This window comes from Chrysochloris asiatica, unplaced genomic scaffold (assembly GCF_000296735.1).
Source record: "Chrysochloris asiatica unplaced genomic scaffold, ChrAsi1.0 scaffold00013, whole genome shotgun sequence".
NCBI lineage: Eukaryota > Metazoa > Chordata > Mammalia > Afrosoricida > Chrysochloridae > Chrysochloris > Chrysochloris asiatica.
The window spans coordinates 32,014,858-32,028,134 of NW_006408531.1; the positions used below are offsets into that span (position 1 = coordinate 32,014,858).

The window sequence follows — 13,277 nt, forward strand, 5'->3', positions numbered from 1 at the left end:
AATGGAGGGTTGAAAAAAAAGAGGAAAACCCCCAAAGAGATGGATTGGCACAGTGGCAGTAGCGATGGGCTCAAATGTAGTAACGATTGTGAGGTTGGGCATAGTGTCATTCTGTTGGCCCAGGATTGGGCAATGTTTTGTTCTGTTGTACATGGTGTTGCTGTGATTTGGTACTGACTCCATGGCACCTAGCAGCAACAACAGAATTTCAACAACTGGAATCCTGGTGTGGTCGCTTAGGATAAGCAGTGGACATCAAGGTCAGTTTGGACCTCAAGGTTGGCAGTTCAAACTCACCAACCACTCCTCAGAAACCCTATATAGGGTCACTATGAGTTGGAACCAACTTGAAGACACTTAACAGTAACGACAATTTCAACAATGATTTATTGCTACTTCATGATATCTACATTTGAGCGTTATTCATTGCACTTGAATCTTCTCCTTAGCTCTCTGGAGGTTTTTGCCTCTTTTCCACAAGTCTCTCCTGGTTGTGTTTGCTGCTATGATGCCTAACGTATCAAAACTGAGCCTGTAGCTGAAAACCTTTGGTGTTAGCTACAAGTGTATTTTATTCTTTCAGTTACTAAAATTAGGGCTTTCTGAGGGCAAGTCAAAAACAATAACTGCAAAATCATGGAAACCTTAATTTAACAAAAATATCAAAATGTGAAGCTATTGTTGTTTGACACATTGAACTTGTACTTAAGGCCTTGTAACTAAGAATATATTTCTTTAATTTGTACTAAACCAGATTCCTCTCTACGTTTTTTTAAGGATCAAAATAATTTTCTTTATAACTACACAAAATTAGACAGAATCTTCAATCTAAAGATGTTTGAGTCTTGGATGCCATATTTTTAGCAGTGTCTGGATATGAACATACAAATAAGTACTAAGACAGTGATAATGTGTGTGAAATATCAAAACCAAAATATTGTTCCCTAAAAGTACAGAGTTGTCTATTTATGTGTGAATGGTCATGAATAAATGAATCGAATTGGAAGTTCTCAAAGATCACTGGATAGAGGACCAGTCAAATTCAGCATCTCTTCCAGGATGTGTACTGTTGTTGTGGTTAAGTAGCATGGAGTCGGTTCCGACTCATAGCGACCCTGCACAGGGTTTCCAAGGTTGCAAATTTTTACGGGAGTAGAAAGCCTCATCTTTCTCCTGCGGAACAGCTGGTAGTTTCCAGCTGCCGACCTTGAGGTTCGCAGCCCGATTCTTAACCACTATGCTACTGTTGTTAACTGACGTTAAATCCGTTCCGACTCATAGCAACCCTGTATAGGGTTTGAACTGCTGACCTTGTGGTTCACAGTCCAGTGCTGATCCTACAGGGTCAGGCTACTGTACTGATAAGCATTTTGTCAGTCCAACTGAATGTAAAAATTTTTTTTTTTTTTAAGTTAATATCTTGTCCACTGAGCAATAAGACTAAAACCAGAAAGCTTGTCTATGAGAAGTCTGCTTGTGTTTTAGGTTAATAAAAGCAGAATAAGAGGTTCTGCCCAAAATATGTTGTTGTTAAGTGCCGTAGAGTCGGTCCCGACCCATAGCGACCCTGAACAGAGTTTCCAAGGCTGTAAATCTTTACGGGAGCAGAAAGCCTCATCTTTCTCCCGTGGAGCAGCTGGTAGTTTCGAACTGCTGACCTTGTGGTTCGCAGCCCAATTCGTAACCACTACGCTACCAGAGCCCAAAATATAGTCAAGGAGATATAATTTATTTCTTGGTCTTTTTTAGGATAAATGCATTGGATATTTTGGAGCTACACCCGGTCTTCCAAAAGATATTGGTGACTTTCAATCCTTTTGAGCTAAATGATTCTGGCAAAAACTTGATCTAGGACAGTTTTTTAAAAGGCAAAAATATTAATGAAAAACAAAAACAACAATATTTTGCATTCAAATATATAGGAAACAGTGAATTATGAAAAAATGAACATACTTTTTTACTGCAAGACTCTCAGCGATGTAAATGTGCATTTAACATTTTCAGTTTCAAACTTACTTGGTTTTGGAATCTTTATTGAGCAATGTATCTTACTTAAGGAACTAATGTTTCTGGGACCCCCTTTGAGAGCTCAGTGCTGTTCTGAGGAGATACAGATTACCTGTCTATGAGACTTTATGTGTCAGTAGATTTTCTATAAGGATAAAAATGTACAGGCATTGTTGTAAGGTGAAGTAAAATCTTATAGTTTATAGCTTAGTGGTTAGAAATCGGGCTGCTAATCTCATGGTTAGCAGTTTGAAACTACCAGCAGTTTCGTGGGAGAAAGATGAGGCTTTCTGCTCCCCTAAAGATTTACAGCTTCAGAAACTCTATGCAGAGTCTCTATGAATCGGAACTGACTCCATGGCACATAACCACCAACCAACCACCATGGAAAGTGCAACTTCTATATGAAAATTAAGCTTTGGACTTTGCCTTCATCAAGGATTTGATATATAGATACTGAATAATAATATATGAATGCATTTACAAAACCCCTATCTTTTAAAATCCAGAAATCTTTCATTATTTCTAAACTTTGAATAAAATTTCATGCATAAGACAAATGGTCACTAGAAGCTTGTCTTGTATATCTATTAACACATCAGGCTTAACATGTTCAAACTGTTGACTTCACCTCAGCCTATATTCCTTAAGTGACATTTCCGCCTACTAATTCAGCCACAGCACACACCTGAGAATCTCCCAGGACCTTCCCTTACCAGAATACCCACATATAAGCCATTAATAAAATAGTTTTAGCATGTTTCATATCATATCTAGCCTTTCTATCTCCAATGTTGGTCTTAGATAAGATCTTCATCATCACTTATCTTGAGCTTGTTCAAAATTTTCTAATTAGCCTCTTTTTCTCAAATCTTGTCCCCTGACTCCATTTCCTTTATACTGATGCCAGAATGATTCTCTGTAGTACAATTCTAAGGATACTATTCTCTTTTTATAAATTACTCATGAATTGACTTGCCATTGTGGTGTATAAAATAAAGTCCAAACTCCTTAATCTGTTGTACCCATTTTATCATCCTTGCCTGCTTTTTCCAATCTTCTCTGTGTTCCATTTAGCACAGGATACAATCTAATCATACTAATCGGACAGTTCTGTTCCCAGCATGGCAGGCAGACATCTTGATGCTTTTTCCCCCTTTGACTAAAGCACCTCATTCCTACACTAGCTACCCGATAGATATTTATTCATCTTTCAAGACAAACTCAAATAAGCTTCTTTTATGAAACCTTTTCAGATTTATTTCTTGTCTTCTCCCACTATATATTCTAGACTTTTTATTATATTATTTGCCCTCAAACTTATTTTTCTCTACCATATGGCAAATTCCTGGAAGTGAGAGAGTCTGTATTACTTATCTTAAAACCACCAAACCCCAACATAGCACTTGATACATTGAGGAGTGTTTTAGAAATGCTTATTTGGTGAACAAGCATCATTTATTTTTACACATAACGTAACTATATACTGTATAATCCTGATGATACATCATGATTGTTGTTATTATTAAGTGCTGTCCAGTCAGTTCTGACTCACAGTGACTATATACAGGGTTTTCAAGGAGCAGCTGGTAGGTTTCAACTACCAAATGTGTGGTTCAGATTGACCTTGTGGTCCAGTGCTTTATCCTGCAGTGCCACACCAGGACTCCATGCATGACCTAGAAAAATGCCTCATCTGATACAGACTCTTCCTTTTTAGTATGAATAGGAAGTGAGAAACACATATTTCCTTCTCAAACCAGTCCAATTATAGAGAAGTAGATTCCCATCCTCTTTTTCTGTACTTTCTCAAAACCTTACATTTATGAATATTTGTAGAAATCAAGAAAAATTATTCTAGTGTATGATTTTTCCTCTGAATGTAGACACATGCAAAAATTCCCATAAGGATAATCAGTGAGAATAGAAGTACTTTTTAACCCTTTTATTTCAACTCCTTGGGCTGGTGTGGCACTCTGTAGGATAAGCACTGTATGATGAACCACAGGTCAGCAGTTCAAACCCACCAGCTGCTTCCAGGTAATCCTATACAGGATTGTTATGAGTCAGAATCAACTCCACGGCACCTAACAGCAACAACAGTTTTAACTCCTTATGGGGTTTTTGTTGTTAGGTGCCAACTCAGTACTGACTCACAGGGACCATATGCACAACAGAACAAAACATTGCCTGGTCCTGGGCCAACCTCACAATTGTTGCCACACTTGAGCCCATTGATATTGCCACTTTGCCAGTCCATCTCATGGAGGTCTTCCTCTTTTTCTCTAACCCTCCACCTTACCAAACATGGTATCTTTCTCCAGCGACTGGCCCTTCCTGACAATATGTCTGAAGTATGAGAGACGAAGTTTGGCCATCTGGCCTCCAAATAGCATTCTGGCTGCACTTCTTCCAACACAGATCTATTGGTTCTTTTGGCAGCCTATGGCACTTTCAATATTCTCTTCCAAAACTATAAATCAAAAGCATCAGTTCTTTTACAGTCTTCCTTATTCACTGTCCAGCTTTCGCATGCATATGAGGTTATTGAAAATACCATGGCTTGGGTCAGGTGCACCTTAGTCCTCAAGCTGACATCTTTGCTCTTCAACTCTTTAAAAAGGTCTCATGCAGTAGATTTGCCTAATGAAATACGTCGCTTGATTTCTTGACTGCTGCTTTCGTGAGTGATGATATTTGATACAAGAAGAATGAAGTCCTAACAACTTCAATCTTTTCTCCTTTGATAAGAATGTTGTTTATTGGTCCAGTGGTGAGGATTTTTGTTGTCTTTACATTGAGATGCAATCCATACAGAAGGCTATGCTCTTTGATTTTCATCAGTAAGTATTTTAAGTCCTCTTCAGTTTCAGCAAGCAAGGTTGTATCATCTGCATATCGCAGGTTGTTAATGAGTTTTCCTCCAATCCCAATGCCATGTTTTTCTTCATATAACCCAGCTTCTCAGATTATTTTCTGAGCATACAGGTAAAATAACTATGGTGAAAGAATACAACCATGTCACACGTCTTTCTTAATTTTAAACCATTCAGTGTTCCCATGCTCTGTTTGAACAACTGACTCTTGGTTTATGTACAGATTCCTCATGAGCACAATTAAGTGTTCCAGAATAGTCACACTTTGCAGTGTTGTCCATAGCTTGTCATTATCCACACAATCGAAAGCCTTTGCATAGTCAATAAAGCACAGGTAAACATCTTTATGGTATTCTCTGTTTTCAGCCAAGGTCCATCAGACATCAGCAATGATATCCCTCATTCCATGGTCTCTTCTGAATCCAGCTTGAACCTCTGGGACTTCTCTGTCAATGTATGCTTACAGCCATTTCTGTATTACCTTTAGCAAAACTTTACTCGCATGGGATATCAAAGAGATTGTCCGATGATTTCTGCATTCCGTTGGGTCACCTCTCTTTGGAATGGGCACAAATACGGATCTCTTCTAATTAGTTGGCTAGATTGTTGTCTTGCAAATTTTTTGGCATAGATGAGTGAGTGCTTCCTGTGCCACATCACTTTCTTGAAAGATTTCAATTTTTATTCCATCAATTCCTGGAGCCTTGTTCTTTGCCAATTCCTTCAAAGCACCTTGGACTTCTTCCTTCAGTATTATTGGCTCTTGATCATATGCTGCCTGTTGAAATGGTTGAACATCAACCATTTCCTTTTGGTACAGTGACTCTGTGTATTCCTTCCATCTTCTTTGGATGCTTTCTGCATCATTCAATAATTTGCTCAGGGAATCCTTCAGTAACGAAAGTTGAGACTTGAATTTTTTTCGTCAGTTCTCTCAGCTTGAGAAATACTGAGCATGTACTTCCTTTTTTGTTTTTTGACTCCAGATCTTTGCACATTTTGTTGTAATATTTGACTTTGTCTTCTTGAGCTGACCTTTGAAATTTTCAGTTCAGCTATTGTACCTCCGCATTTCTTCCATTTGCTTTAGCATCTCTATGCTAGAGAGCAAGTTTTAGTGTCTCTTCTGACATCCATTTTAACCTTTTCCTTCTTTCTTGTCTTTTAATGACTTTTTGCTTTCTTCATGTATGATGTTCTTGATGTCATCTTACAACTCTTCTGGTCTTCGGTCTTTAGTGTTTACTGTATCAAATCCATTCTTCAGATGATCTCTAAGTTCAAGTGGGATATATTCAAGGTCATATTTTGACTCTCATGGACTTGTTTTCATTTTCTTCAGCTTCAGTTTGAGTTTACATATGAGTAATTGATGGTCTGTTCCACAGTCTGCCCCTGGCCTTGTTTTGAATGATGATACGGAGCTTTTTCATTGTCTCTTTCCACAGATGTAGTCAATTTGATTTCTGTGTACTCTATCTGGTGAGGTCCATATGTATAATCATCTCTTATTCTGTCTAAAGAAGGTATTTGAAATGAACAAATCATTGATTTTGCAGAATTCTATCATGCATTCTCCAGTATCATTTCTTTCACCAAGGCCATATTTTCCAACTACTGATCCTTCCTCTTTGTCCTCAACCTTTGTATTCCAATCAACAGTAATGATCAATACATCTTGATTGCATGTTTGATCATTTCAGATTGAAAGCTGGTAGAATTATTTTATTTCATCCTCATTGGCTTTAGTGGCTATAGCGTAAATTTGAATAATAGTGGTATTAACTGGTCTTCCCTGTAGGTGCATGGATATTATCCTATCACAGACAGCATTGAACCTCATGACTGATCTGGATATGTTCTTTTTGAACCTGTGTTCTTTACCCTTATAGGGTAAAGGAGGATGAAAACCTTTCACATGTCATTTGTGGAAGATCAGAAGACTACATAGCCACTTGGATGATTCTAGAAGGTTGTATCATCCAAACTATGGATCAAATAGTAGAATTCAATGCTGAAACTCTATGCTAGAGTTCTAGCCATTTATGTATTAAAAATATATATATATAGGAACAAAGGAAATATTATCATTTCTTTTCTGGAGAAAAATTTTCGTCATTAATCTGAAATCAATTCTTATGAGAATTGTACGAACTATTGCGAATTGTTGACTGTTGGGATTTGTAATCCTGGGTGAAACTGATTAGATAGCAGTACCTACTAAATTAAAATACTGGTTTGGTGCTGTAGGATAAGCAGTAGACTGCAAAGTTGGTTTGACCTGCCTGGTTGGCAGTTCAAATTCACCAGTCACTCCTCGGAAACTCTATACAAGTTCATTTTCAGTCAGAACTGACTCAATGGCACTTAACAACAACCACCACCTCGTAAATGATTTATAAAAAGGAAATAGTGAAGTTAACCACATTGTAAAATGACTTCCACTTCCATCTCCTCTCTACATTTCTTACTAGAATTGTTACACAAGGAATAGTCTTAAAAAATGTCTTTCCATGAAAAGAAAGAAATAAGTTTTCAAAATAAGTGCTTCTTCATTTCTCCAATATGCTGTATGCTCTTATGAAAAACACTTTATGATGGGTACAAAAGACATATCCCCTGTTCTAATGATGTGTTGGATGATATTGTCTGAGAAGTTGCATGGCTAGGTAGGAGGTGGTGAAAAAGATGCTTTGAACTTGAAAGAAACATAATAGAGCTTTAATACTTACAGCTGTCCTCTTCTTCAGTTATACATTTCACAACATAACAGGCGTAGATGAACCCTGCCAGCTGAAACAAAACAGAGGCACTTTAGACATCAGGCAAAAGCAACAGAACAGGATCTTGCTGGGGGAGTGTGTTTTCAGAGGGAGGCAGTTTACAACCAGGTTCAATGTTCCCAAATGCCTCATCACTGGATCTTGACTCCAGTGTGGATTCGTGATTCAAGCAATGTCTCACTGCTTTATAAATAAATGTCTTGTTCTCCTTTTCTCTGACCTGTGTTTATGTTTAAGATTTGGTCATTGCTTGGCAATCAAACACAGGTTATATGAGGTAAAGAAAAAGAAAAGCATTATGACCATTCATTAATGAATTCACATTTGCATTTGTATCAATCAGATTCTAGTTCATTTTTCATTAGTCCAGAGCTGAAGAGTCCAAAATTGAACTTCTACCAAATATCAAAATAAAAGTTTTAAACAAAAAATATTAAGGAGGTTTTGTGTATATTTAATGGACTATTACAAGTAAGAAAGACTCTTATTCGACCTATATGAGGAAAGGAGCTCTGGTAGCGCAGTGATTACGAATTGGGCTGCGAACCGCAAGGTCAGCAGTTCGAAACTACCAGCTGCTCCGTGGAAGAAAGATGAGGCGTTTTGCTCCCGTAAAGATTAACAGCCTCGGAAACCCTGTGCAGGGTCGCTATGAGTTGGAACCAACTCCACGGCACATAACAACAACAACAACAACAACATGAGGAACCAGGGTAGATGTGTAAATGAAAGAACATGTTACAGAAAATAATGAGGTGGATAGATAGCTGCACATAAGGAGCTGTTGTTACGTTCTGTCGATTTGGTTCTGACCCTGTATAGGGTTTCCAAGGAGTGTCTGGTAAGTTTGAACTGCCAACCTTGTGGTTCAAACAGACCTTGTGGACCAGTGCTTTATCCAACAGCAGCACACCAGGACTCCAAGTAAGGAGTATATTGATGCAATAAAGGAGTTCCACAATGAATTTAGTTCAGTATTGTACACATAGTATCACCCTTTCTGAAACTTACAACCAAAAAGGTCCCTGTGGTCAGAGACATCTTCACTCACTGAAATTAGTACTTGTAAAGGATATCTGTCCTCTCAGATTGAGTGATTGTATGTCTTTCACATAAGTAAAATATTTTAGTCAAATCATAGGCACTGGTTGAGAGAAATAGACAATAATTTAATTTCCTGATAGATGAAAAGCTTTTTTTTTTTTTTTTTTTTCATTTTGTTTCAGATTTCATTTAAATACAATTTGGAGGAATCATGAAAGACAGCTCTTCAGAACACTGATGAAAATTATTTACAATGATATTCAAATAAGCATTGACTTGGCCAACTACTGATTCTGCATGGTAACTAACATTTGGTGTGGGCAAGGGGGTTTCAATCAGGTGGCTAAATATAAGGCAAAATGGATCTGGTATGATACGTCTTAGGAAGTTGTTTTTTATTTGCTGGCAGATAGTGATCTTCCAGGAAGACTGGAGTGAAACATCTCACAGTCAGAGAGTATATGGATATGTCTTTAATGAATGCAGAATGCAGAACTATTTGGAAGCAAAAGGGATCCAGTAAAAAGAAACATCAGAAGATATTAATTTGGGTTTGAGGCAAAGGTATGTCCTGGCAGATTCTAGCTGCCTGTCTTCAAGGAAAACTGGAATGGGATCAAACTTTGGTCATCATGGGACAAAAGAAGCAGCAGTGACCATGATGGGGGAGGAACCAATGAGTGACAAAACCTATAAAACACATTCTTTAAAAGCTTTTGTTTCTAGGTTCTGGATGAGAGGAAATGTATAACATACACTTCCCTTTTCTTCCCAAATATAGTATCTGAACCAGTACACATGATAGACAAGTAAATAAGAAAGCATCTGTTATTATGACGTGGTTGTTAAATGCAGTCCAGTTGGTTACAACTCATAGCAACCCTGTATAACGTTTCTGAGGCTTACATCTTTGTGGGAACAGAAAGCTTTATCTTTCTCCCACAGAGTGACGTGGGTCCGAAGTAACAACCTCGTTTATATTGTTGTTGTTAAGTGCCATCAATTTGGTTCCAACCCATAGTGACCTTATACAGGGTTTCTGAGGAGATTTTGGTGAGCTTGAATCGCTGACCTTACAATTCAAACCAAACTTGCAGTTCAGCGCATTAACTTACAGCACTACACCAGGACTACTTTCTTTATATACTAGAAGCATAATGATCAGGATTATAATTTTTAATAGAACTTAAAAAAACACACACAGAGTACTTCAACTTGGGTTTGTGGTGTGGTGCTGTCGGATCAGCACTGGACTGTGAACCATAAGGTTTGTAGTTCAAACCCACCAGTTTCTCAGAACAGACTCAGCGGCACTTAATAATAACAACTCTTGTAGTGTAGTGCTTATGAATTGGACTGCTAATCTCACGGTCAGCAGTTCAAAACTACCAGCTGTTCCATGGGAGAAAGATGAGGCTTTCTGCTCCTGTAAAAATTTATAGCCTCGGAAACTTGTACAGGGTAGCTATGAGTCAGAACTGACTCCATGGTACATAACAACAAGTTGGCCTTAGCAAAGACCTTGATATGACCAAGCGAAATTGCACAATAATTTGAGCATTTTCATTCATCATAGAACAATAGAAGCCATAACAACATGTCTTGTTCTTTTATCCTCTATGCAAAGCGAAGCAAAGCAAAGCAAAGCAAAGCAAAGCAAAGCAAAGCAAAGCAAAGCAAAGCAAACCAAACCAAACCAAACCAAACCAAACCAAACCAAACCAAATCATTTTAAGGCTGTGATCTTTGGGAAGCAGATTTCTAGGTCTTTCTTCCAAGGCACTTCTGGATGATCTCCTCTAGACTCAATGCAAAAGCTCAGATCATTGTGTCCCACATTCCTGAGATCACTTTCTCTTTGGTACCCGGATCTGGCTGTGACTAGGAAGACAAGTTCTGGGTTTGGGTTCAAATCTCCTGCCTACGACTCCAGCCCTTCCTTGACACTGAGTCCTTTCTTTGCCTTGTTAAATGGTATAGATTCATCATAGTTCATCTCCTCTTTTCAGTGTCAAAAGATTTATAGTTGAGTTATTTGTAAAGCATTTTTTCCTAAACACAAGTTTTTCTTTTGATTCTTACTCATTACTTCATTACTTTGAAAAGAAAGTCTAGGTAGGTAAAAAGCACTGATACTTTCAGAGTTCAGGGCCAGTAAATTTAAACTTCTCATTAAAATGTCACTAGATTCTAGATTATTAACTGCAGTCTCCCAAAATGTAGCCAAGGCATTCTATTCTGCTTACCAGTGATCTTTTAATTGTATTTGGTTGCATTATTTTGCTATCTGGGGAATGCCTTTGATATAAAAGTAAATCCTGCTGCATTTCATTACAAAAGCTTGCTGATTAAGAGAACTTCAGCTTTTAAATTGGTCACCTCTAAATACAAATGGAAATTTGTTTTCCTCAAAGTAATCAAGATTTGTAATCCTCCTCTGTTACCAATTTTTCTACGGTGGTGGTGGTGGTGGTGTGCCATGGAGTGGGTTCCGACTCATAGCGACCCTGCATAGGGTTTCCAAAGCTATAAGCTTTTATGGGAGCAGAAAGCCTTATCTTTCTCCCGCGACACAGCTGGTAGTTTCAAATTGCTGACCCTGAGGTTAGCAGCCTGATTTGTAACCAATACACTACCAGAGCTCTTTAAAGTAGATTAAAGTAAGTGTCAGAAGAATGAAAGACTTTGAGCATCAAACAGTAAGCTGGATATTTTCATAGTTCAATAAGCTATACAACCACCCTTGGAAAAACATCTCCATTTATAAAGATGAAAGTTATGTTGGGTGTTGCTTTTTCAGAGTAAATTCATCAACTCTGTTCAGGGGAGAGATAATATCTCTATTTGAGGAATTTGTGGACCTCATATTAAAGCAATGGCAATAAAACTATGAGATCAGACTAGAGCCATGATCTAAGGAAGTGTTTTGGGTGTGTTTAAATTCAAAATCACCCACACCATCTTCTACAAAATATGTTTAAGAAACACCCCATCTTATAAGAAAAATCTAAAAATTTCATGGCATATAGGTCTGGTGCTATAGGAGAAGCACAGGATTGCTAACCATAAGGTCGGTGATTCAAACCTACCAGCCACTCCTTGGAAAACCTACACTGCTGTTATGAGTGAGAACCAACTCGAAGGCAGTTAACAACCACAACAACAACATGGCACAGAAGCCCTTCCTGATATGATACATCCTTAGCTCCCTGTCTAACTTCATGGCTTACAACTCCTTGCCTCAGACTTGATGCAGTAGTAAGTTGTTGGTCATTATTAGGTAGTTTCCCTCCTGTTTTTTAACTTATTCCCCCATTCTTCCTCTAGTGTTTTAGAATGTCCTCCCATATCATTCAGCTCTATACTTTGAGTGACTCTAACTTTTCTTTCAAGATTGATCTAAGGTCTTGCATCTACCAACAACTGGCAGTCTGTTCCCAGGTGAGGCTGTAGGATGGTACTTTTGAGATTCTATATTGGAAGATGGGAGGACTTTGAGAAGGAACAATGAGGGGGAAAAAGAGGAATCTTTTAAGCAAAATTCAGAAGAGAGCTCGAAAAATGTGGATAAAATTCAGTGAGAAATAGTAACCTTAGCTCAGTGGAGTTTGGACTATGTGAAAGAGAGTAAAGGAACACAAAGCAGAGAAGAGTGACTCACATTGTTAGAGCAGGTCTCAGCATCTGACTTCTACTAAATTATTTTATGTTGTAGTGCTGTAGGGTAAGCACTGGACTGCTGATCACCAGTTCAGTGGTTCAAACTCATTAGCTGATCCTTGGAAACCCTGACTATGAGTTGGAACTGACTCAATTGCACTCAACAACAACAACAAAAAGAGAATAATATAGAAACTACCAATGGCGTTATATTAGGTAAACACACAATGTGATAAAATATATGTGATAAAGCAAAATATTCCAGTTGTTTTATGTTCAAAGTAGAGCTAAGCCTAAATCTACTAATCTTTTCATCTGCATACATTTAATATGATCTGTTCACTTCTAATTCACCTGATGTTGTTGTTGAGTGTCATTGAGTTGGTTCCAACTCATTGTTGTACTGACTCATAGCGACCCTGTGCACAACATAATGAAACACTGTCCAGTCCTGGGCCAACCTCACAATTCTGGCCATCCTTGAGCCCACTGATACTGCCACTTTTCCAATCCATCTGGGGTCTTCCTCTTTTTCTCTGACCCTCCACCTTACCAAACATCATATCCTAATGACCTTGTAAAGGGTTTCTGAGGAGTGGCTGGTAGGTTTGAACCACCAACCTTGCAGTACAAACAACTTTGTAGTAGAGTGCTTATCCTACAGCACCATACCAGGACTCCAATTCATCTGCTAGGGAATAATATATCATCTTGATATCATTGCTGACAGAATGGAAATGGTATTTTCTCTCTGTAATGAAATCAGATTAAAATTATTTTTTGTATACACAAACTAAGTTATGATTCTATATCCCTAAAATTCACTTAGAACCTAATAGGTAAAAGGAAACCTACGTGTTTTTGTAAGTATTTAAAATATCCAATTTTAATGATGGAAAAAGGAGTA

The 13,277-nt window shown here is 38.0% G+C and overlaps 1 protein-coding gene across 3 annotated transcripts in view; it reads right to left on the reverse strand.

Moving 5' to 3' along the window:
- NKAIN2 (Na+/K+ transporting ATPase interacting 2) overlaps positions 1-13,277 on the reverse strand; it is a 1,602,249-nt gene that overhangs the window by 43,069 nt on the left and 1,545,903 nt on the right. For all 3 annotated transcript variants that reach the window (XM_006834694.1, XM_006834695.1, XM_006834693.1), the window contains one exon: positions 7,616-7,676. In XM_006834694.1, coding sequence (XP_006834757.1) covers positions 7,616-7,676 — 61 coding nt within the window. The remainder of the gene's footprint in view (positions 1-7,615; positions 7,677-13,277) is intronic.